The sequence below is a fragment of the Lithobates pipiens genome, unplaced genomic scaffold, assembly GCF_037356315.1.
Source record: "Lithobates pipiens isolate NorthernLeopardFrog02 unplaced genomic scaffold, aLitPip1_a1.2 Scaffold_23, whole genome shotgun sequence".
Classification (NCBI taxonomy): domain Eukaryota; kingdom Metazoa; phylum Chordata; class Amphibia; order Anura; family Ranidae; genus Lithobates; species Lithobates pipiens.
This window is the reverse complement of record NW_027507785.1, coordinates 33,672,554-33,699,451: the sequence shown is the minus strand read 5'-3', so window position 1 is coordinate 33,699,451 and position 26,898 is coordinate 33,672,554. Positions and strand designations below refer to the sequence as shown.

At 42.1% G+C, this 26,898-nt stretch overlaps 1 protein-coding gene across 1 annotated transcript in view; it reads left to right on the top strand.

The window, feature by feature from the left end:
* The window catches only part of LOC143927370 (disks large homolog 2), a 1,494,912-nt gene that overhangs the window by 199,038 nt on the left and 1,268,976 nt on the right, over positions 1–26,898 (top strand). The window contains exon 2 of the mRNA XM_077451406.1: positions 7,483–7,647. Coding sequence (XP_077307532.1) covers positions 7,483–7,647 — 165 coding nt within the window. The remainder of the gene's footprint in view (positions 1–7,482; positions 7,648–26,898) is intronic.

The window sequence follows — 26,898 nt, the reverse complement described above, 5'->3', positions numbered from 1 at the left end:
TGTATATACTTGTAACCTGGTTTTATGAACACATAGATACATTTTGTATGGATTCATCCCCCCCTTTTTTATGAATAAACTGTAACATCTTGATCAATGCATCAGATCGCGCGCCTTCCATCTCTCTCTTACACTTAGGTGTTTCTAACCGTGGGGGTGGGGCTAACTAGAGGAGTGGAGAGATCGCTTTTTCTGATCACTATGAACAGCAGATCTGTCTCTCCTCCCCTGTCAGAATGGTGATCTGTCCGTTTACATTGACAGCTCCCCGTTCTGGCTCTTGTTCCCATGACCGTGAGTGGCTGGTGGACATTGCGGCCATCGGGTACGTGCATCGGGCCCCCCTCTGTGCAGTGGCGCATGCGCGCATGCTATGGCTCTCAAAGGAGCCAATGTACACCAACGCTGATTTGCGGGAACAAGCTGACCTGCCACAGTGTAATGATGGCGGCTGGTCAGCAAGTGGTTAATATAGGCTGCCCCATGATAGTGTTCACTAATTCTGGTTTGTGATTGCCGTGTTGTGCTCCTTACGTATTGTAGTTTACACAAAACACACTCCGCTGCATAAACAACCTTTGTAGTTCCGCAGTTAATATAACTGCATATGGTTAACTCTCTACGCCCTTGTACACACGGTCGGACATTCTGACTGAAAATGTCCAATCGGACCGTGTTGTCGGATAATCCGACCGTGTGTGGGCTTCATATGACTTTTTCCGTTGGAATGTTCGACCAACAAAGTTTGAGAGCTGGGCTATAAAAATGTTCCGACAACATGATCCAATCGGACTTTGTCCGATCGTTTGTAGAGAATTCCGATCTGAGAAAGTGCCACGCATGCTCAGATCAATTTCCGAGACCAAAGCTATTGGCTACTAGCCTGAACGTAGTCCCGTCGTAACTAAATTACGTCATCACGTTACGAACGATCAGATTTTCCGACAACTTTGTCCGACCGCGTGTATGCAACACCAGTTTCGGACAAATCCGACGGATTTTGTTGTCCGACCGTGTGTACAAGGGCTACCAGTGGCACAGGCTACTATACTTTTATGTTCCTTAGTGTGTTTATTGCAAAAACAGCAGGTATTGAGGCCGCATATGTATGAGCCCTGGACCTTCAACCAGGTCCCCATCTGACCAGAGGATGAAAATAGGCTCGGGACAAAACATTGCCCAAAGTTTGTGATCTATGGCTAGAAAATAGGGGCCAAACCTGGATCTGCATGTGGAACCGGCAGATATTTGGAAATTATCCCTTTTTTACGGAATTGAACTCGTGACAAGGTAGTGAAAAAATTTGGAGGTTTGGACACATCTACTTCAACACTGGTGCCACTATCACACCTAGGTTTCATTTTATTGTTACTTGTATTCCTGTTTCTTTCTAGGAGATGGGATCTTTCTTTAGTTGTAGCCAAACAGATAGCTCTGTCTATGTGCCACTGTTTGTAGCCTCGTTCTTTGAGTCTATCAGTAATAACCCCACACTCCTGCAGGAAAGATATTTTTACATTTTGTCCTGATGAACTCTCTCACAGGTATTGCCTTAATGGTGTGGGACGGGTGACAGCTGTGAACTGCTTTCCCCCAGGATTGTTTCATTGGAGTCTTTTAAAAAATAATGCTGGTGGTATAAGTTGGCCTCCTTCCCTATGCTGGGAGGTGTACAGTAGTTCATAAAGGATGCTGACTGCACTGCCTGATAGATAACCTGCAAAAGAATATCTACCAGGGGCAGCCTGTCCATTGTGGGTGCATGGTCGTTGCCCCCCCCCCCATGCATGCCCTGTTGCCCTCCCTATTCATGTGCCCGGCCCCTTTCAGGACGCATGAATTCCTATGGCAGGGGTGGGCAGGGCGGGGGGTGTTTTTTGAAGCACTGACTAGAGCCAGAGGCTCTAATAGGCTTCAAAATAGGGTGGCTCGGGACGCAGAGCATTGCATCCAGAGACCACCCAGGTGTGTTGCAACAGCGAATGAATATTTGCTGTTGCAACACTGATCTTCTTCCCGCCAGGTGGGAAGAGGGTCTGATCCCCCTCACCCAATTGGCTGAAAGGACAGGCGCTCCTATTGGATGCCTGGTAGGAGGGGAGAAAATGCACGGCGGAAGCCAGGCGGAGAAGAGCCGCTGGCCGATGCATGGATGCATGCTGATGCACTGATCCCCGCTGCTGCCTGGTACCCTGATCCCCGCCGCTCCTCGGATGCCCTATCCCCGCCTCTCCTTGGATGCCACTCCTCGGATGCCCAATCCCCGCCTCTCCTTGGATGCCCGATCCCCGCCCCCTCCTCAGATCCCTTCAGTCCACTCCCGGCTTGCCTTCCTCCCATTCCACAGACCTGCACATAAGGCTACAGCTGCTCCGTTCCCTTGCACCATGACTTCATGCGACACACTGCTGGCACAGTCCGAACACACTGTAGCAGGCACTCAGATGGTCTCCGACAAGCATCACAGCCATATTTTTTTTACTGGCAACCTTTTTCTTTCACTGGCACTTACTGGCAGGAGAAAAGTGTTTTTTTTCTGTCTGCCAGTAAAAATACTGGCGGTTGGCAACACTGGCTGCCACTGATATACATGTGTATAGGAAATACTTAAAGAAAATATAGAACAGGCAGCATATGACATTTGAAGTCTCATCAAAAATTGCCCATTAAGTCAATGTGGGGGCTTTAACTTGCTAGTTCAGAAATGGGAACTTACATGATGAAGAAATATTTCTTTATAGGACAGTCTTCTCGTCTTCTGAAACAGGTATAGAGTGCCATCTAGTGGAATCAGTTAAAATTGCAGAGAATAGCTGACTAGTAAGGTTTTAGGAAGGAAGAAGAGAAGAGGGGTATTTAAAGGGGGGGTAAAAAAAAAAAACATTCACATATTTTCTGGTTGGATTTAGCGCATCCTTGCATTTCTTTTGTTTACTGGATCAAAAAAAAAAAAAACAACAACTCAGTAACATCACCTGTACTTACAGCAATGTTTCTTTTTGCTTGCAGCTGAAAAATCATTTTTCTTAGTGATTTGCTGTACAGTACATTTTTTTCAGGTCCCAGATTCCAATGTAGAAATGTGATCTATCGATGCTGACAGGTCTACTTCTGATAGCATGCTGAAGAATTGGTGAAACCCATAGGCACGTGCACAGGGTGTGCCGGATGTGCCCAGGCGCACCCTAATCACCCTGTGCAGCACAGATTCCCCCTACTGCCCTGGCTGCCCCCACCTTCCCTCTGCAGAACTGCTGGCTTTCCTCCTCTCCTGCCAGCTGTTGCTGCAGAGCTGTTTTAGGATGAGTGAGGGGGGGGGGGGGGGGGGCAGTTTATCTGTAAAGCCCCATACACTTGATCAGAAATTTTGCCAGCAAAAGTCCGATGAGAGCTTTTGGTCAGAAATTCCGATCGTGTGTATGCTCCATCAGACTTTTGCTGGCAGAATTCCAGCCAGCAAAAGATTGAGAGCGGGTTCTCTATTTTTCGGTCAGAAAAAATTTCCAAATTCCAAATTCCAACGTGCAAAATTCCTACGAATGCTCAGAAACATTGAACTTCATTTTCTCGGCTCGTCGTAGTGTTTTACATCACCGCGGTCGAAGGTTCAGAGAACTTTTGTGTGACCGTGTGTATGCAAGCCAAGCTTGAGCGGAATTCCGTCGGAAAAACCATCCAAGTTTTTTAGACAGAAAATGTGCTCGTGTGTACGGGGCATTAGGGTTGGGTAATGTGGTAATGGGCAGGGGAACAGTTAGGGGTTCATTTTAAGGGTTGTATTTGGTGTTAGGGCAAGGGCTAAGTGTTAAAGGATAAGCTCACCATTTTCGATAAATAGGCAATACATTCACGGGGCTCTCAAAAATATATTTTTTTTAAAATGGGCAGTCTTGTAGTATAGTCATCAATTTTCTTCTCATAGTTGTAGGCTATAAAAAAAACTCCGGAGCTCACCCCCAACACTACAGACATGACACATCCAAGACAGGATGTTGGAGGTGCTAACTGGGAGTTTTTTAGGCCAGGCTTCCAGGGAGCTCAAATTGCCTACAGTTATGACAATAAAATGAATTAACATTTTATACAGCTGCACATTTTTTAAATCTCTGCTGGAGCCCCTTGACTGCATAGACAGTTACAAAACAGTAGATTCTGATGGTTTTGTTTAACCAGTTAAGGACCAACTGCGGCAGGTTGGCTCTCCTGGACATAACGCTGGAGCCGATGCGCATGGCCGGCGCCCACGATTGCTCCTGAGAGACAGAACGAGGATCTGTCAACGTAAACTAGTGATTAGGAACAGTGATCTCTCTTTTCCTCCAGTGCCCCCACAGTTAGAAAGCCCTCCCTAGGGAACACAGTTAACACCTTGATCGCCCCCTAGTGTTAACCCCTTCTCTGCCAGGACATTTATACAGTAATCAGTGGGTATTTTTAGCTCTGATCACTGTATAAATATCAATGGTCCCAAAATAAGTGTCAAAAATGTCTGATCTGTCCGCCACAATGTGGCAGTCCCACTAAATTTGCTGATCATCGCCATTACTAGTAAAAACGTTTGCGCAAACCAATCAATAAACGCTTATTGCAATTTTTTTACCAGAAATATGTAGAAGAATACATATCGGCCTAAACCGATGAAGAAATTCGTTTTTTAACATTTTTTTGGGGGATATTTATTATAGCAAAAAAGTTAAAAATATATATATATTTTTTTTTTCAAAATTGTCAGTCTTTTTTTGTTTAAAGAGCAAAAAAAAAAAAAGCAGAGGTGATCAAATACCACTAAAAGAAAGCTCTATTTGTGGGGAAAAAAGGACAGAAATTTTGTTTGGGTGCAACGTTGCACGTCCACACAATTGTCAGTTGAAGCGACGCAGTGCCGTATCGCAAAAAATGGCCTGGTCATTAAGGGGCAAATCCTTCCTGTTAGTCCTTCCTCTAGTTAATGCAGAAGTGATGGTCTTCAACACAGAGGATGCTAGTGCTGGAGAGCTGAGTATGCAAAAGAGATTTTGGGATAGGACAGTGCTTTTTTTTTTTTTTTTATAGTAAATTAATTATAAAATATTGCATATATTTTTTTATTAACATTATTTTATTTTTCAACTCTTTTTTCTTTTAGCAGGTTTACTTTTTTTTTTTTTCTTTTTTGTTACATTTCAGAATAAAATAGTTTTATCCTTTTCAGATAGAAAGGTAAATATAAAATATTGCATATGAATATTTTATATTTACATTTCCAGCTAGCAGAAGGGGATGGCACTAACGATCATACAAGATCATTTATTTTAACGCTGAGTATGGCAAATTGCATTGGAGCTGTGCGAATGTGTGTCACGTTGGTTCAACAAACTTTTCAAACACCCTATAGCAGTGATGGCGAACCTTGGCACTCCAGATGTTTTGGAACTACATTTCCCATGATGCTCATGCACTCTGCAGTGTAGTGGAGCATCATGGGAAATGTAGTTCCAAAACATCTGGGTTGCCAAGGTTCGCCATCACTGCCCTATAGAGTTGGAGAGAAAGCAAACGATTTCATCGTTGCTATCCGTTTACAAAACTCATAATGCTTTGGTAGTCCTTTGTCTTGGATCATTCCTGTATTAAATGTTTATTTTTAAATTAAGATAAATAATAGTAAATAAATATGCTAAATAATGCATGATATAAAAAAAATAGTAATGCATGGTAGAGCTGCACGATTCTGGCTAAAAGAAGAATCACAATTGTTTTGCTTAGAATAAAGATCACAATTCTCCATGTAACATCATCTTTCACATTATACAAAAAAATTGGGCTCACTTTACTGTTTATTAAATTTTTTATATTCATTGAAGAGTATTTTAAAAACAAAAAAAATTGCATTTGAAAGACTGCTGGGCAAATACAGTGTGACATAAAATATTGCAACAACCGCCATTTTATTCTCTAGGGTCTCGCTAATATATATATATATATATATATATATATATATATATATATATATATATATATGTGTATATATATATATATATATATATATATATATATATATATATATATATATATAAATATATATATATATATATATATATATATATATATATATATATATATATTGTTTGGGGGTTCTAAGTAGTTTTCTAGTAAAAAATACTGATTTTAACTTGTAAGCAACAAGTGTTAGAAAAAGGCTAATGCTGGGTACGCACGATCGGACTTTCCTCCAACAAAACCCTGGATTTTCGTTATAGAAGGTTGTTGGCTCAAACTTGTCTTGCATACACACGGTCACACAAATGTTGGCCAACAATTCCAAATGCGGGAACACGGTGATGTACAAGACGTACGACGAGTCGAGAAAAAAAGGAAGATCAATAGCCAGTGCGGCTCCTTCTGCTTGATTCCGAGCATGCGTGAACTTTTGTGTGACAGACTTGTGTACACACGATCGGACTTTCCGACAATAACTTATGTTGGCGGAAAATCTGAGAACCTGCTAAGAAACATTTGTTGGTGGAAAGTCCAACAGCAAATGTTCGATGGAGCATACACACGCTCACAAGCTCACATCCAACATATCTCGTCGGAAAATCCGACCGTGTATACGCGGCATTAGTCTTTAAGTGGTTAAACTGACCTAATTTGCAGAACTGAAGTTCATCCCTTTGACCTAAACGAACTAAATGATACTTTGTTTATAATCATCTCAGCGCTGAGGAACATTGATAAACATTTTCCGGGCTTTTTCTTCTTTTTTTTTTGTTTGACAGCAGAGAAATCTTCTGCATTTGTTATATAGAATCAAGGAAATGCCGGATTGAGATCGTGAGGGGGTTGAATCGAGATCACGATTTCTTTAACAATTAATTGTGCAGCTCCAATGCATTGTATAAGACAAAAAAATTAAATAAAAATACTTTGATCTGTGTGGCTTGTAGTGCCGCTTGAAGCCGGTAAACAAAGATCTCCCTGCCAGAAATTCAGAAAGTGGAAGCAGGCATCCATACACTCTTCAGACATGTGAAAGTAGGAGGGATGAACGAGATAGGATGCTACTCACCAACCTGGTGCTATGGTAGTATGTGACCTCAGCTGGCGCTGATTCAACCAACACCCCCCCCCCCCAGGCTTGGTCACACCGTGGCCGGAGCAGCACTGGCTGCAGGTCACATACTATCATAGCACCGCGTTGGTGGTGGCGTCTTATCTCCGTCATCCCTAATGATTTCACGCATCAAAACTTTTTTTTGTAAGTTTCTATTTTATTTTATTTATTTTTTCCTTTCTTTAGTATTTAGTGATAGGCTGGGGTTAGACATTTTTGACAGGCAGTCCCTTAGGCTGCACATTAGATGCCATATATATATATATATATATATATATATATATATATATATATATATATATAATGATGTTGGCAAACAATTTTGCAATATTTAAGTAGCACGTGAAAAATGCATCCGTCTATATTTTATTTTTTTCTATTTCCCGTAGAAATACCGCTATCAAGATGAGGACACCCCTCCACACGATCATTCATTGCCAAGACTCACCCATGATATCAAGGGCCCCGAGCTCGTCCACGTGTCCGAGAAGAACTTATCGCAAATAGAAAATGTCCATGGTTATGTCATGCAGTCGCATATATCCCCTCTCAAGGTAAGCCTGAAGGGTTTACTTTACATCAACGATGGTCCTTATAATTCTGTGCTTTATGATCTGAGGGGGAGGGCAAAAAAATAAAAAAACGAGGCCCAACCGCCTTTTTTCTAATGCCAGTGTGAACAGGGCCTTGCCGACTGGACTGGTTTCACCACCGAGGATTACATAGGGCACATTTCTGTTTCACTACACTAGTAAACATTGTAGTAATAGGATATCAGACTGTACAAGATCTATATGCAGCTGGATGGTTCTATATAAGCGTCTGCTTAGTAAATTGTTTGCTTTGATCTCTGTTGGCGATTGACGTAGCGAGCCTCATTCTCATGAATGTTGCTTTAGAGGGTGCAAGCTTGTTCTAGATCAGTGACATGTTGGGGGGGGGGGGGGATAAATGAAGCATAAGCATCTACTGTAAACTCAAGAACAAAATTTTTTAGATATATAGCAGGAAAATAAATATTTAAAAATAAATAGATACAATTTAAACAATTTTCCGCACTTTTTTGTTTACAACTTAGTTTAAAAAAAGTGCACAAAAACGTATATATATATATATATATATATATATATATATATATATATATATACTGTATATATTTATATTTATACTGTATATATGTGTACACACACACACACACACACACACACACACACACACACACACACACACACACACACACACACACTATATCACCAAAAGTATGGGGACACCTGCCTTTACACACGTGAACTTTAATGGCATCCCAGTCTAATGCTCTGCACACACGGTCGGACATTCCGACTACAAAATCCATCTGATTTTTTCCAACAGATTTTGGCCCAAACTTGTGTTGCATACACACGGTCGCACAAAGTTGTCGGAAAATCTGATCGTTCAGAACGCAGTGACGTAGAACACGTACGACGGGACTATAAAGAGGGCAGTAGCCAAATAGCTTTCTTCTCGTAATTTATTCTGAGCATGCGTGGCACTTTGTCCGCTGGAATTGTCTACACACGATCGGAATTTAAACTCGGATTTTGACGAAATTTTTAGATCCTGCTCTCAAACTTTGTGTGTCGGAAATTCCAACAGAAAGTCAGATGGAGCCCACACACGATCGGATTTTCCGACAACATGATCCAATCACACATTTTCCATTGGAAAGTCCGACCGTGTGTACAGGGCATTAGTCTGTAGGGTTCAATACTGAGTTAGCCCACTGTTTGCAGCTATAACAGCTTCAACTCTTCTGGGAAGGCTGTCCACAAGGTTTAGGAGTGTGTCATTCTTCCAGAAGCGCATTTGTAAGGTCAGACACTGATGTGGACAAAAAGCCCTGGCACGCAGTCTCCACTCTAATCCATCCCAAAAGTGTTCTATGGGGTTGAGGTCTGTACTCTGTGCAGGCCAGTCAAGTTCCTCCACCCCAAACTCGCTCATCCATGTCTTTATGGACATTACTTTGTGCACTGGTCCAAATCATTTGGGGGAGGGGGGATTATGGTGGGGGGTTGTTTTTCAGGGGTTGGGCCTGGCCCCTTAGTTCCAGTGAAGGGAACTCTTAAGGCGTCAGAACACCAAGACAATTTCATGCTCCCAACTTTGTGGGAACGGTTTGGGGATGACCCCTTCCTGTTTCAACATGACTGCGCACCAATGCACAAAGCAAGGTCCACAAAGACATGGATGAGCAAGTTTGGGATGGAGGAACTTGACTGGCTTGCACCCGATAGAACACATTTGGGATGAATTAAAGGGGAGAATGCGAGCCAGGCCTTCATGTCCACCTCAGTGCCTGACCTCACAAATGCACTTCTGGAAGAATGGTCAAACATTCCCATAGACACACTCCTAAACCTTGTGGACAGCCTTCCCAGAAGAGTTGAAGCTGTTATAGCTGCAAAGGGTGGGCCAACTCAATATTGAACCCTACGGACTAAGACTGGGATGCCAATAAACTGCGCCTAAAGACAGGTGTCCCAATACTTTTGGTAATATAGTGTATAGATAGATAGATATAGATAGATAGAGATAAAAAGAGAAAAGAGAAACAGGAAAATTTTAATCAGTAACAGACCTAATATATATATATATATATATATATATATATACATACATACATACATACATACATACATACATACATACATACATACATACATACATATAGGTAATGGCACCCCCAGGCAACTGCAAACTTGTTTGCATTTTCACCTGTGCCTGAACACTAAGGCCGCGTACACACGGGTGGACTGTCTGACGGACTTGGTCCGCTGAAACATGTTTCAGCGGACAATCCGCTCGTGTGTGGGCTTCAGCGGACTTTTTCAGCGGACAGTCTGGCGGACTAAGTCTTTCGGAATTTCCGTAATATTGTCCGTCCAAACTTGGTTTCAGCGGACAGTCCGCTCGTGAGTAGGCTAGTTGGACGGACTAAGTATGCCGCATGCTCAGAAAGGATTTACACGGCCGAAGGTTGCATTGCAGTGTATAGGACGTCGTATTTCTAGTCCCGTCGTACGTGCTGTACACGTCATCGCGCAAGCTTTCAGCAGACTGTCTGTTCGTCATGTGTGGTCAAGTCCGTTCATTCAAAAGTAGGACGGACTGTCCGTCGGATTGTCTGACGGACTTAGTTGGACGGATAGTCCGCCCGTGTGTACGCGGCCTTAGTCGCACCTGTAGGTGTGAACCAAGCCTAAATAAAATAAATAACCAATCAATTAAATACATCAATAAATAATGAATAATATAAAATTGAAGAACACATTTTAAACTGATTAATTTATTATTAGAACCAACTAGGCTTTCTAAGCAGGCCGGTGTGCAGGACAAGTCATTGTGGATCTAATCCATGCCTTGATATGAATTATTTGTCTTTTTTATTGCAGTTTTATAAATATTATCCAATAATGGCCATATACAGTAGTAGAGTAAGTACATCAAATCTGAGATTTACATTAAAAATTATAATTTGTAAAAAGAATTACAGTAGTGTCTCAAATAGTGTGCGTAAAAAAAAAAATATATATATATATATATATATATATATATGTAGTAGGTGAGATGCACACATGGTCAGTGAAACAGCAATCGAGTCTGTCCCAAAGACTCAATATAAAAAAGCAGAAAAGGGATTGCTGCACAAACAAAAGTAAATTTATTGATAAAATTTACATCACATCAGGTATAATTCAGGTATTCAGGTGACGTTTCGGGCTAAGCATGAAGGACGAAGAGGAAGGGCGATATCATGCTTAGCCCGAAACGTCACCTGAATTATACCTGATGTGATGTAAATTTTATCAATAAATTTACTTTTGTTTGTGCAGCAATCCCTTTTCTGCTTGTATATGTATATGTATATGTATGTATGTATGTGCTGTGCTTTCTCTTTAAGTTCTGATTAATAATAGACCAGCAGTCAATCTTCCAGATAAACGAGGTTGGACCAGATAATTGGAGGCTGACTTACATATTTCTTTATCCTCCTGCACTGTAATTATATTTCACACCCGGCACCCCCCACCCCCACTGTCAGCACTGCTGAAGGGTAACGCACACTGCGGTCGGCTAATGATGCATTTCTGTGATTCGCTATCATTAGTATGTACAGCATGATGTGCCCCGGCAATGTATCATCAAAGAGACGCAACCACCCAAGCTGGGAAATTCTACACAACCCTATCCTTGCTCAGAGCTACAGCTGCTCACCCATGTCTGCATTTCTCTTGTAATAAACTATGAATAAACCTTTATTTATCAAATTAATCTCCAAATGCAAACAACGTTTTTTTTTTTTTTTTTTTTTTTTCTCTTTTCTAAATTTAAGATAAAATGGGGAATGGACTTGTTTCCTTTTTTTCATTTTTGATTCATTCATTGGGTTAATCATTTTGTTTCATCATATTCGTTATGAAAGAATAATTTGTTTTCGGAATTTGTTCCTTATATTCTGATTAATTTTGTATATTGGTTGTTTCGAGTCTATTCAAATTATGGAAGTTATTTTGGAAGATTGGCTATATTCATTTTAATGTGTTCATTTGTTTTTTTCAGGAGATTACGTGTGCACTCTGTTTGGGTTGCCGGTAGGTAGGTGGATCCATCAGAATTTCCTTGAATCATAACAAATGGAATGAAATTAATTTCGGATTTATTTGTTATATTATGATTTGGAGATTCTGATGGATCCACCTCCATCCAACCCAATCACAATAAGTAGGAATCATCTTATGTCACGTTTATACCTATTTATTTATACCTATTTATTTATTTTTACCTATGTATACCTATATATTTATTTATTTATTTATACCTGTTTATTTATTTATGCCCATTTATTTATTGCAATACCATGTATTTATTGCAATATCTTTTAATTCATATGTAGTGCATTTTTATATTGTTGAAAAATGTTAAACTTAAAAACGAAATGGATCAGAATCAATTCTGATCAATCGTTGTGTCGTTGCGCTGTTTCGGATGTTTTAAACAATAATAAATTGCCAAAAAATGTGTGCTGGAGCATATTAATTTCTAAATAAAGTAATAAAGCAACCATTCAAGTAATTGTGACACCAACAGCAAAAAATTATAAATAACAAAAAAGTAGTGCTAAATCAAACATTAGTGCAATGATCCATAACAAGTACAAGCCTGCAACTCGACAAATTCTCTATAGAAAATTGTATTGTAGCAATATAGCAGTAACATCATCCAAACTGACGCGTTTCAGCCTAAGCCTTCATCAAATGCTTTTGAATACTAGCTAAACATGACCTATTTGCTAACATACCACAAAATAAAATTCTAGAATAGGGTATCTGTGGCTCATCCCAATATACTATGAAGGGGGTGCCAAAGGTTTACAGACTCAGTCCAAACAATCTTAACGATGTACACTCTGAATGAAATGTGGAAACCCATGTTCATCCGACTACTGTGTTGCGGCCTAGTTACATCATTAGATATAGGCTATACAATCCAAACACATTGCAGGCTACCATGCGGTAAGGGATATCAGGGACAAAAGGGAAAGAGAAGGAATAAACAGAGAAAGATTAGATAAGAAGGGAAAGAAGGAGAAGAAGAGAAATTCCTCATGCTTCCCCCGATGAGGCGTCCAGTAGAGCACAAAGTTGTGTTCCTATTACCATGGCAATAGGAAACCTGGGCTTCCATAACACCTCAGCAGTGCCACAGGCTGATTGCCTCCATGCCACACCAAATTGATGTAATATTTCATTCAAAAGGAGCCCCAACCAATTATTGAGTGCATACTATACTGTAAATGGACATACTTTTCAGTAAGCCAGCATTTCTGTATTAAAAATCCTTTTTTTTATCGGTCTTATGTAATATTCTAATTCTCTGAAATACTGAATTTTGGGTTTTCACTAACTGTAAGGCCGCGTACACACGCGCGGACTGTTCGCCCAACTTTGTCCGTCCAACAGTTTCGGCAAACAGTCCGCTCAAACTTAGCATGGACGGACATGGCCACACACGACGGACGAACAGTTTGCTGAAACCGTGCGCGATGACGTGAACGGCACGTACGACGGGACGAAAAATACGACGTCCTATACACTGCATTATAGCTTTCGGCGTGAAAATCCTTTCTGAGCATGCGCGCAACTTTGTTTGACGAACAAGCCTACACACGGGCGGACTGTTCGCTCAAACAAGGTTTCAGCGGACAGTTTTTCGGAATTTCCGAAAAACCTTGTCCGTCCAACTGTCCGCTGAAACTGTCCGCTGAAAGCCCACACACGAGCGGACTGTCCGCCCAAACACTGTTCAGCGGACAAAGTTGGGCGAACAGTCCGCCCGTGTGTACGCGGCCTAAGCCACAATCATCAAAATTAAAAGAAAAAAAATGCTTGAAATATATCACTCTGTGTGTAACGCATCTATATAAAATATAGGAGTTTAACTTTTTGAGTTGAATTACTGAAATAAATGATGATATTTTCATTTTATGAGATGCACCTGTAGCTGCAAAGGGTGGGCCAACTCTATATTGAAGACGAAGACTGGGATGCCATTAAAGTTCTCATGCGTGTAAAGGCAGGCATCCCAATACTTTTGGTAGTATAGTGTATGGATGTATATATATATATATATATATATATATATATATATATATATATATATATATATCCCATTGTTTGTAGATGCCACAAACCAATTATTATACTCTTATTGGGATTTTGTTTTAGCAAAGACATGTACAGTAGCAGAATACATTTGGGCCTAAATTTATGAAGACATTTGATTTTATTGGAATATGTTTTATAACAGGAAGTAGAAAATAATTGTTTGTTTTTTTTTGTTGGTCTTTTTTCATTTATAATAAACAATAAAAAAAAAACAGTGGTGTTTAAATATGAAAATTAGTTGAAACAAATGTCAATGTAAAAAAGAGAGACAAATAATTCCACAGTAGCGCACTAAATGAATCTACAAATCTTTTAATTATTGACATTGTGAAATGATCAACATAAAACACCCATATATAATGAAAAGTGTCCATATGCCAAAAAAATATCTATCTATGCTCCAACATATGCAAATCAATATGGTAATACAGTCCAACTTAAAGTGATGAAAAGATAGTGAAACAAGATGCACCAAAATCCTTCACCAAAGTGATGTGTGCCAATTCTTAAAGTGGACCTCCACCCTAAAGTGGAAGTTCCGCTCATTGGAACCCTCCCCCCCTCCGGTGTCACAATTGCCACCTTTCAGGGGGGAGGGGGGTGCAGATACCTGGATAATCCAGGTATCTGCACCCACTTCCGGGACAAGCTAGCCGCAGATGCCCCCCCCCCCCCCGTTGTGTTCTGGGAAACACACAGTTCCCAGGACACAGCGGGGACCAGTGAAGCCGCGCAGCGCGACACGCGCATGTGCAGGTGGGAACCGGGCAGTGAAGCCGCAATGCTTCACTTCCTGATTCCCTTACAGAGGATGGCGGCGGGGGCAGCCGAGAGATGATTGCTCGTCATCTGTTGCCAACACCGATGGACCCTGGAACAGGTAAGTGTCCATTTATTAAAAGTCAGCAGCTGCAGTATTTGTGGCTGCTGACTTTTAATATTTGTTTTTTTTAAGGTGGCGCTCCTCTTTAAGAATAAACTCACCAGATGCTGTTGCCATTCACTCTCGTGTCTGGCAAATATCACCTTATTAGATGTTATTGAAGACCCACTTATATACGCCAATCTCCATCCAGATTATTAAAGACACTCTCCACATGGGGGGATAGAAATTGAGACAGAGAGTCTCCAATAGTGTAAAAACACCTTAAAGCGGAGGTCCACCCTAAAATGGACCTCCGCTCATCGGAATCCCCCCCCTCCGGCGCCACAATTGGCACCTTTCAGGGGGGAGGGGGGTGCAGTTACCTGGATAATCCAGGTAACTGCACCCACTTCCGGGATAGCTGTCTGCGGAAAGGGGCGTAGATTACGCCCCTTTCCGCAACTGCCCACCCCTTTGCGCAAGTGCCCCGCTGCCTGCTGGGAAACACACAGTTCCCAGAGGCAGCGGGGACCGTCCGGATTGCGCCGCGCGGCTCACGCATGCGCAGTAGGGAACCGGGAAATGAAGCCGAAAGGCTCCATTTGCTGATTCCCATACCCAAGATGGCGGCGGCAGGACCCGACAGACGACCTAGCGATCGGCTTCGGGTGCCGACATCGCGGGCGCGCTGGACAGGTAAGTGTCACTATTTTAAAAGTCAGCAGCTGCAGTATTTGTAGCTGCTGGCTTTTAAAAAAAAAAAAAAACGCGGAGTCCCGGCGGACTCCCGCTTTAAGGTAATCAGTTTATTAAAAATGATGCACTTACATCATAAAGGATTCAAAATTGCCTTGTTAAAATTCCTAACATGCGATCTTCTCATAGCCTCCTTCATAAACGTGGAGTCACCATCTCAGTGTTGCCGTGTAGCCACGCTCCAACGCGTTTCGTGGGTGTTTGAATACCACCAAAATAAAGCTCTATTTGTGTGAAAAGAAAATATGATATGAATTGTATTTGGGTACAGCGTTACATGACCATGCAATAGCCAGCAACAATAGCAGTGCGGTCATAAAGGGGGTAAAATCTTCCGCAGCTCAAGTGGTTAAGCCTTACGGAATATTTCTCTAAAACTGAAAAGCATATTGTGGGGGTGGTGCCTAAAAATAACAATTACCATCATTTTATTATAACAGGGTCTCTATATGTTTTGGGGTTCAAAGTGTGTTTTAATGTACATTTTAGAAATGCACAAAATGAAAAAAAAAAGCTCAGGGGGTGAAAGGGGTAAAGAGGTCCTGTCACTTTGCTCATTGAGTCTCTATAAATAAATGTTTGATTGTATCACTATTTGCGTATCTTATCAGATTTTCCACTATAAACTCACCTTTTGTATTTGACTGTTTGTATTCATCATACATTTTCTCTTGGTAGCGGTCAGTGGCGTGCTATGAAAATGTCACGCAGGGTAGTAGAAAAGGTCCGCGCCATTGTCACGTCACTTGTAACTTGTCATACCGTTGTACAATCCATTCTGACCCATCTTATACCATGCCGTGTGTGCGTCTATGCACTGGATTTGAGAAACACTGATCTACAGTAACCCCTGATGTTCTTCTCTGCGTTGCCATGGTGACTGTACAGCGATGTCTAACATATTGTCCATCTGAGTGTTTCTGCAATCAATGGAAAACATGGATTCCAAGACTGCAACTTTTTTTTTTTGTTTTAAGCCCATAGCGTGTGAAACACACTCAAAAACTTTACCCGGTGCCAAACAAAATTTTGCACACACATAAAGCGTGAAACACAAATACATGCAACGGTTGTACACAAGCCCTTTAAAATCAGAGGGCCTTGCCCTGATCTCCCGGGCGTTATGCTCCAGAAGAGGATTGGGGTACTTTAAACCTGGTTCCTCTGGCCAAAACCGGAAGGACCCCATTCTCTGGCGGGTCTTGGTGGGACTCCCCATGAGAGAGGGCCAACCAAGCTAGAAGGCCATGTCCATCCCCTCCCAAGTCTTTCAGGGCAGACCCGAGGACCTGCACCCTACCAGTCCCACGTGCAGGGCCGTCTTTAATGTTGATTGGACCCTGGCCAAAAATGTTCTTGGGCTGCCCCCCCCCCCCCCATGCAAGTTCGCTCTCCATGTGCTCTGAGACATACAATAAATATCAGCTAGACTTAAAATCAGTTTACTGTATCAGATCAGGTAACAAATGCAAATGGTTGCTAGAGGTTACAGCATATCATTACCACTTACTGACTGGTTGCTAGAGGTTACAGCACACATTACGGCTCACTGATTAGTTACTAGAGGTTACAGCACATGCTTGTTGATTGGTTGCTAGAGATTACTGTACAGTAATACTGCTCACTGATTGGTTGCTAGAGATTACTGTACAGTATTACGACTCACTGATTGGTTGCTAGAGGTTGCAGCACATCATCTCCTCACTGCAGAGGGACATGATATACATATGAATGTCGCCTTTATTTACAAATCGATGCTGCCTGCCACCGCTATTTACATACGGATTCTCCCTTTATTTACATATGAATGTTGCTTATTTACGTGTAAACACAGGGTCTGCAGGTGAGTCAACTGTACACAACAATAGGGCAGAGCTGGGCAGCATTAGTAGCAGCACATCAACTGAGATATTGGGATACAGCACAGGACTAAAACTTCAAGGGACAAGGGGATTTAAACTAGGGTAGGTTGGCAAGTATGAGGCAGCTGCTTTGGGCCTCGCAACAATGACAGGGCCCAGGGCAGCTGCCCCTTTTGCCCTGCCTTAAAGACGGCCCTGCACACGTGCAAGAACCCTGTACAAACATAAAAATACAAAAAGTGACAAACAAGGGCATACATAAAAGAAAGTGGGGGAGAAGGAAGTGGAGAAGGAAGTGGAGAGGAGAGTGAAAAGTGGTCATTGTGTGAAACAATGACCAGGCCCTCTGGCCAGGAATAAAAAATTCCTCCGGCCCCAGCCAAAAGGACCAACCCAGAAGGCAGGTGAGATAAAAGTGTGGTATGGTGCAGTGACCGTGGTGCCATAAATTAAATGACCCTCACTCACAGTGACTTTACAGCACCCCTGGACTGCCACTCCAGGGGCACATACACCATGGGCTTCTTTCCAACCCTGGCCCCCACCCCTACCAGGAAGGCCTGGAGCTCCAAGAGCTTAGGGAGAGCCCTGGACGCAAGAGCTCAACCACCACTCCCATCACTCCTACCTAATTACATTCAGGAAATGCCTACCACTGCAACTAGTTCACATTTACACACTTTATACACTCAACTCTTGCTGTTTCTCTGGTGGATCATTTTCAGAGGACAGTTGACAAGTAGCTGAGAGGTGATGCATCACTCCCTTACTGCCTGTGTGAACCCTGAAAAGCCTGCACAACAGTGCTGCAACCACGTGCATTACCTGTGGTTGTAGGGCACTTGCCTCGCACCCCCATTCCGGGAATTGGTTGCAATCATCCAAATGCGATATGGGGTAAAATGTTTGCCCTAGCCATGAAACAAAGCATTGTGGCCTTGGCATGTATACAACCCCATATGGTCGCCATTGCAACTTAAGGGGGGGGGGGGGTCAGGAGGTTGTAAAACTGCAGCTCAGCTGCCTATTTTTACAGCCTCCCTGACACCCATGTGGACCTTACTATTTTAATTTTCCATTTGAGTAAAAAAAAATATATAAATACAAAGCTATTATAACATTGTAGAACCAGTCAACACTATGAGGGTTTAAAGCGGAGGTCCACCCTTAAATGGAGCTTCTGCTCATTGGAACCCTCCCCCCCTCCGGCGCCACAATTGGCACCTTTCAGGGGGGAGGCGGGTGCAGATACCTGTACAGTACAGGTATCTGCACCCACTTCCGGCGTAGATTCTGCAGAAGCTACGCCCCTTTCCGCAGAATCTTCGCCCCTTTCCGAAGGTCCCCCGCTGCCTGCTGGGAAACACACGGATCCCAGAGACAGCGGGGACCATCCTTATTGCGCAGCGCGACTCGCGCATGGGCAGTAGGGAACCGGGAAATGAAGCCGCAAGGCTCCACTTCCTGATTCCCATACCCAAGATGGCGGCGGCAGCACCCGAGAGACGATCGAGAGATCGGCTTCGGGTGCCGACAAAGTCAGCAGCTGGAGTATTTGTAGCTGCTGGCTTTAAAAAAAAAAAAAAAACGGCGGACTCCAGCTTTAAAGCAGCGGTCTTTAAACTGTGGCCCTTTGCTTGTCGTTATCTGGCCCTTCCATCCACTGACACCAACAATGGGGCATAATTCCATTTTCTGACACCAACGATGGGGCACTATTCCTTCCACTGACACCATTAACCACTTCAAGACTAGTTAAAATCAGTATTTTTTTTTTCTAGAAAATTATTTAGAACCCCCAAACATTATATTTATATATTTTTAAGCAGAGACCCTAGAGCGGTGATGGGGAACCTTGGCACCCCAGATGTTTTGGAACTACATTTCCTATGATGCTCAACTTCACTGCAGAGTGCATGAGCTTCATGTAGTTCAAAAAACATCTGGACGGGCCAAGGTTCACCATCACTGCCCTAGAGAATAAAATAGCGGATGTTGCAATATTTTATGTCACACTGTATTTGTGCAGCGGTCTTTGAAACGCAATTTTTTGGGGAAAAAAAACACTTCAGTCAGAGAATTAAAAATAACTAAACAGTAAAGTTAGCCCAATTTTTTTGTATAATGTGAAAGATAATGTCATGTAATACCTAACATGTCACGCTTTAAAATTGCGCACGCTCGTGGAATGGCAACGTTTACGGTACTTAAAAATATCCATAGACGATGCTTTAGAAAATGTAATGGTCACTTGTTTAGAGTTAAAAGAGAAGGTCTAGTGCTGGAATTATTGCTCTTGCTCTAATGATCATGGCGATACCTCACATGTGTGATTTCAACCCCGTTTACCTTTGCGGGAGCAATTTACATATGTGTTTTCTATGGCGCGTGAGCACGGAGTGATAGGCGCTTTCGAATTTTTTTTCCCCCTAATTTATTTCTTTTACGCTGTCCCTTTAAAAAAAGAAAATTCTGATGACTTTTATTGCTGTCACAAGAAATGTAAACATCCCGTGTAGTAATAGGCAGTGACAGCTACTCTTTATGGAGAGGTTAAAAGGACGTAATTCCTTCCATTGACATCAACAATGGGGCACAAATATATCCATTGACACCAACAATCGGGGGGGGGAATTCTTTCCATTGACACCAACAATGGGGGACAATTCATCCATTGACACCAACAATGGGGCACACTTCTTCCCATTGACACCAATAATGGGGCACACTTCTTTCCATTGACACCAACAATGGGGCACAATTCTATCCATTGGCACCAACAATGGGGCACAATTCTATCCATTGACACCAGCCACCAACAATGGGGCACAATTCTTTCCATTGACACCAACAATGGGGCACAATTCTTTTCATTGACACCAACAATAGGCAACTAGTCCTCCCACTGATACCAAAGATATGGCATTGTTTACTCCGGTTGGACATCAGGACATTTTCTACTCCCAATGACCCTAGTCCACCCCCTAAACTATGAAGGACATTAACTGGCCTTTTTTTGAGAAAGTTTGGAGACCGCTGGTTTAACCACTTGCCGACCACCCTCAGTATATATATATGTCATTATTTTGACGTTTAACCACTTGACAACGGGGCACTTAAACACCCCTCCTGCCCAGACCAATTTTCAGCTTTCGGTGCTCTCACACTTTGAATGACAATTACTCAGTCATGTAACACTGTACCCAAATTAATTTTGTGTCCTTTTTTTCCCACAAATAGAGCTTTCATTTGGTGGTATTTGATCACCTCTGGGGTTTTTTTATTTTTTGCGCTATAAATGAAAAAAGACCGAAAATTTTGGAAAAAAAAACACATTTTTCTTTGTTTCTGTGATAAAATTTTGCAAATTATTAATTTTTTTCATGAATTTTGGCCACAATTTATACTGCTACATATCTTTGGTAAAATAACCCAAATTGGTGGATATTATTTGGTCTTTGTGAAAGTTAGAGAGTCTACAAGTTGTGGTGCAAATCATAAAAAATTGATCACATCTGATGTACTGGTGGCCGATCTCATTTCTTGCGACCCAAACAAGCCAGGAAAGTACAAATACCCCCCAAATGACCCCTTTTTTGAAAGTAGACATTCCAAGGTATTTAGTAAGAGGCATGGGGAGCTTTTTGATGTTGTCATTTTTTCCCACAATTCTTTGCAAAATTAAGATTTTATTTTTTCACAAAATTGTCATTGTAATAGGTTATTTCTCTCACGTGGCATGTGTATACCACAGATGACGCCCCAAAATAAATTCTGCTACTCCTCCTGAGTATTACAATACCACATGTGTGGGACTTTTCCACAGCCTGGCCACTCAGAGACCCAACATGCAGGGAGCACCATCATGTGTTCTAGGAGCATAAAGTACACATTGAACTTGTTGACTACCTATTACACTTTTGAAGGCCCTGGAGCACCAGGACAGTGACACTGTCGTGGCACTGATGACAGATGGCACTTATACGTGGCACTAATACGTGGCACTGCCAGATGGCACTAATACGTGGCACTGATGACAGATGGCACTAATACGTGGCACTGACACGTGACACTGATGACAGATGGCACTAATACGTGCCATTGATGACACGTGACACTGATGACAGATGGCACTGATATGTGGCATTGATGACACGTGACACTGACAGGTGGCACTGATGACAGATGGCCCTGATACGTGGCACTGATGACAGATGGCACTAATATGTGGCACTGATGTGGCACTGATGACAGATGGCATTATACGTGGCACTGATGACAGATGGCACTTATACGTGGCACTTGGGACAGATGGCACTGACAGGTGGCACTGGGGCAAATGGCACTGATAGCTGGCACTGAGGACAGGTGGCACTGGGGACAGATGGCACTGGCAGGTGGCACTGGGGACAGATGGCACTGACAGGTGGCACTGGGGACAGATGGCACTGACAGGTGGCACACTGGGGACAGATGGCACTGACAGGTGGCACACTGGGGACAGATGGCACTGACAGGTGGCACACTGGGGACAGATGGCACTGACAGGTGGCACACTGGAGACAGATTGCAGTGACATTGTGGGACCTTTTATTTATTTTATTTTTTTAACTATTTACGGCCGTTGCAGCCACTAATCTCTCCCTCCTCATGCGCTGTCTGTGTAAGGAGGGAAAGCCGGCGATGAGAGATGATCTCATATGTTTACATATGAGATCATCTCTCATTGGGCACGCCGATCGCGCTGTAAATGGCCGCTGTAATTGGCCGTTTACAGAAATCTGTGACTGGCTTTGTCCAGGGGACACGGCCAGCACAGAATTTCCCCGATGCGTGCTCGCGGGAGTGCGCAATGCAGAAGTAAACAGGAGGACGTCCAGGGATGGCCTCCCGGCAATTGGCGTCCGTGCTGCAGCCATCTTTCGGCTATAGAGCGGACGCCTAGTGGTTAATATCAGGATTATGGCAGCAGCTAGCTGCCGTAACCTTAGTATCATTTTAATCTATGGGCAATTCAGCGTCTGATAAAAGTGGTCCCTGCGGCGGATTCACCACAGGACCACTTTTAGAGATGGCGGTAGAGGTTCCACCCTCCCGCCGCTTTCCGGTCAGTAAAACCAGAAGCATCGGACGGATAGGCAAGAAGTTGAGTGAGGGCAAGATGGCCCCCACTTGGCTCTGTGCTTTTGGAGGACCTGGGCAACCTCCAACATCTCTTCTGGTTCTTGGGCTTAAAGAGGAGCGCCACCTGAAAAAAAAAATATTAAAAGTCAGCAGCTACAAATACTGCAGCTGCTGACTTTTAATAAATGGACACTTACCTGTCCCAGGGTCCAGCGATGTTGGCAGCAGGTGACGAGCAATCGCTCATCTCTCGGCTGCCCCCGCCACCATCCTCTGTCAGGGAATCGGGAAGTGAATTGTTGTGGCTTCACTGCCCGGTTCCCTACTGCGCATGCGCTAGTCGCGCTGCGCGTCTTCACTGGGGCATCTGCGGCTAGCTGCGGCTAGCTATTCCCGGAAGTGGGTGCAGATACCTGTATAATCCAGGCATCTACACCCCCCTCCCCCCTGAAAGGTGCCAATGGTGGCACCGGAGGGGGGGAGGGTTCTGATGAGCCAAACTTCCACTCGAGGGTGGAGGTCCGCTTTAAAGACTTTTTTTTTTTTTTAAAGCCAAAGTGTCAAACTTTTTTTTGCTTTTATTTGCTTTTGAAGGTAAATGAGAGATCTTGGGTCTTTTTGACCCCGGATGTTTCATGACATGTCATGCTTATTTCTATTACAAGAAGGGAATGTTTACATTCCTTGTAACAAAGGGACAGTGTAAAAATAAAAAGTAAATGGTGTTCAAACCACATATGTGATGTATCGCCTCGATCGTTAGAGCAAGAGCAATAATTCTAGCGCTAGACCTCCTCTGTAACTCTAAACAGGTAACCTGTAAACATTTTTAAAGGGTCCGCCTATGGAGATTTTTAAGTATAGTAGTTTATTGCCATGCCACAAGCGTACGCAGTTTTAAAGCGTGACATGTTAGGTATCTATTTACTCGGTGTAACATCACATTATACAAGAAATTGGGCTAACTTTAGTGTTTTGTTTCTTTTTAATTCAATAAATTTAATTTTTTCCCTAAAAATTGCGTTTGAAAGACTGCTGCGCAAATACATAACAACAATCAACATTTTATTCTCTAAGGTCTTTGCTAAAAAATTTTTTATATATATATATATATATATGTATATATATATATATATATATATATATATATATATATATATATAGTATATAGAGAGAGAGTTAGAAAGTATTATTTCACTGAAGGTGTATTTGATGATTGGAATAAACTACCAACAGAGGAAGTGAAACAGTTAACAGTAAATGGCTTCAAACCTGCTTGGGATAAACATAAATCTATATTCAGACAACGGTGTCTGCTACTCCCGCAGCCGCGTGTCTTCTTCTTGTTCCTCCAAAGCTAGGCATCCAATAGGATCGCCTGACGCTTTGGCCAATTGGGAAACAGGTCTCATGATCCTACCTGTTTGGCAGGGAGGAACATTAGTGTGAAAATAGCGAAAATTCATTCGCCATCGTCACACAACAGGGTGGGATCAGGATGCAGTGCTCTGCCCCCCTGAGCCCACCATATTTTGAAGCCTATTAGAGCCCCTGGCTCTAATGAGGTGCTTCAAAAGACTCCCCCCCCCCCTCGCCATGGGTGTACAAGCAAAGATAAAAAAAATGCGTGAGCAAAAGAGACGATAGTTGCTGCTGGCTGAATGTAGAAAACAAAAAACGTGTGAAACACTCACATTCTCTGCCACTCCTGTTGAAGTCCATTGGGGCCAAAATTCTCAACTCTGCCCCAGAAGAAGCTCACATAATTTTACGAGTGACCAGTGGGGGCCTCTGCATTGTGGGCGCACGGGCATCACCCCCCCCCCTAACACCTCAGCTGCCCTCCCTATCCATGTGAATTCAGTCCGTCGAAAAATGTCCGGTAGTGTGTACACGGCATAAGGAGCAGGATGAGTGGTCAACTCTGCAGTGCCCCGTCCTTAACACAGCACCCGGGGAAGGTGCCTAACCCCCCCCCCCCCCCCGTCCTTTGTCCCACGTGTAATTATTTAATCAGTCTACAGTAGTAACTATAAGTTAGCCAGTAAAGGATTTTACTTAAACTCAATGCTTTTCACATTGATTGATGGCTTACTCAATACAACATTCTACAAGCTTGTGTGTTGTTTTACAGCATATTTGACATGCATTTGAAGAGCAGGTCATCAAAATCCTATTGACTTTTGCTGAGCAGTACACATGAGTGTTCGGCGGCTGTGCTTGGCTTGCATTGCTTTTTTTTGGGGGTTTAGCATGTCCTATTGAAGTGCATTTGAATTGCTGGCAAAGCAAGTCAATCGCAGCCCTATCTTGCCAAACTCTGTGTTTTCCATTCGAATGCATACATTTGTGTATTTTAATAGCAAACATTATGTTTGAAAAAGAACGTCTACTGACATGAGCCCAACTACAGCTAATGGTGAACTGCAGACAGTTGTTACAAACCATGGAGTGATCCCACTTCCTATTCTCCTTGTTTCTTCCCAAATTCCTCGGAGTTCTGACACAAAACCATAAATGTGAGGCCTGCCTCCTCCTTCACTGTGATTGGCAGCATTGTTCTGGAAGCAGGCATGTTTATGTGTGTCTGTCATTTGAACACGAGGGATCGGAGTCAGGCATGTTTATGCAGGAGTATGAGAGCTTGCTCGCTGAACCGTGATGGAGAAGTCTTGGCTTTTTAAAAGGTTACTCTTTGTGGTTTCAAAGGTTATTCTTCAAGGTTTTTTTTTTTTTTTCATTTTATTTTTTTGTTTTGTTTATAACTTCTGTATCCGATCATAGACACACTGCCACAGACAGAACAAGGAAAAGAGAAGTAAGAAGATAATCAAGAAAAATATACTAAAATTAAAACGTATGTTGCTATGCTGATTAAAATTTTTGTGTTTGTGATTTTTTTTTATTATTATAATGCACATACTACTACTACAACTACTTTTAGCTGATCTCCATACACTGCAACTCTGCAATGTGGTATACACTATGTACAATCACCCGACACTAGTTAGTTTCCACAATCCATGACTTAACTTCACAGTTCAAAAAAGGAGGGGAATTTTGGGACTTTAAATGAAGCACAAGTATGTGCCTCCATCCCGGTAATCGGTGCGTAATAGAGGAAGTTTGGGACTTTAAAATTAAGCACTTGGATAATGGAGGTAGGTTTTAACCATATTTAAAAAAATAATAATTTTTTATTGATTGTTCAGTAACAGATCATAAAAAATAATAAAGATCAAATTCATAAAGTATATAGGCGTAAGTACAGTAGAAGCATGATATATAGTATTCACATATAGCAGCACATAGTAGTAATAAATAAAATAATTGGGTAGTATGGCATGGTAGTGCCTATGACAGCAAAACCGACATCAGCAAGTACATCCACATAATAGATATGCATCCACTAGATGTAAAACAAAAATAAATTTAGTATATAGTTAAAAAAGTAAATTCATAATAAAATAAATATAGTTCCGTATAAAGTATAGCTGGGACATCATTTCAAAAGCTCGACGCGTTTCGTGGGTGTCTCCCCACTCATCAAGAGCTGATGCGACCAAAAAATTCCTATGGAATAGAATAAAAAATAATATAATATACTAACCATATAAATAAAAATAAATTAATGGGGATTTAATGCGTGTAAATGGTTAGCCAGGGCAGACTCACCAATCCGGATGGAAAGTGCAGTGTGCGGCAGTGGGCGTAGGGTGGGCCATGGGCAAGATCCCTCCCCGGGAACTGAGGCGGCATAGACATGGATGCGATATCAGGCAAAACCAAAAAGATACAGCAGTGTTGAAGAGTATCAGATATGGATTGTGTGGCAATTGTTGAAAACAACATATCTAAAAACAAAATGTTAATAGTATGTATGATTAATGAAAATAATGTGATGCGAAAGTAATTTAAAATTGATAGTGACCTTCAAAGGGTACGGAGAGAGTGCTGGCCATAAGGCATGTATATACTATGTAGTAAGTATATGCAGATGAATGTAAACAGTGAATGGTGTGCAAAATTAAAAATAATGTAATAGTGTGAAAGAAAGTATGAGTGTGCAGGTTAACAAAAAGTGAAGAAAATTAAATGAAGGGGTGTACATAGACCATGATAGACAAGGAGAGTGACAGAATTACCAGTCAGCTTCACAGTTCACACAAATACGCTTTAACTGTAGCACTGACGTAAGTATTTTTTCTAATTAAACTTTAAGAAATATTTAGGAAGTTAGTTTAATTTTAATTATAAAACGTATTTAGTATATTGACTGTGAGTCACTTTATAGTAGGCAAATAGGCATCACTTTAGCCAGTCACGCAGACATACCAGAGTGTTTAAATTTTTTTTACAACAATGTTAAAAACGGACGTTATCAAATATGCCTACACTTAGCTCACTGAATGATCCCAGTTAACCACATCCATATCTACCATCACTGTCCAGGCTGTCCGGTGACGTCACGGACATCGACATCACCGGACT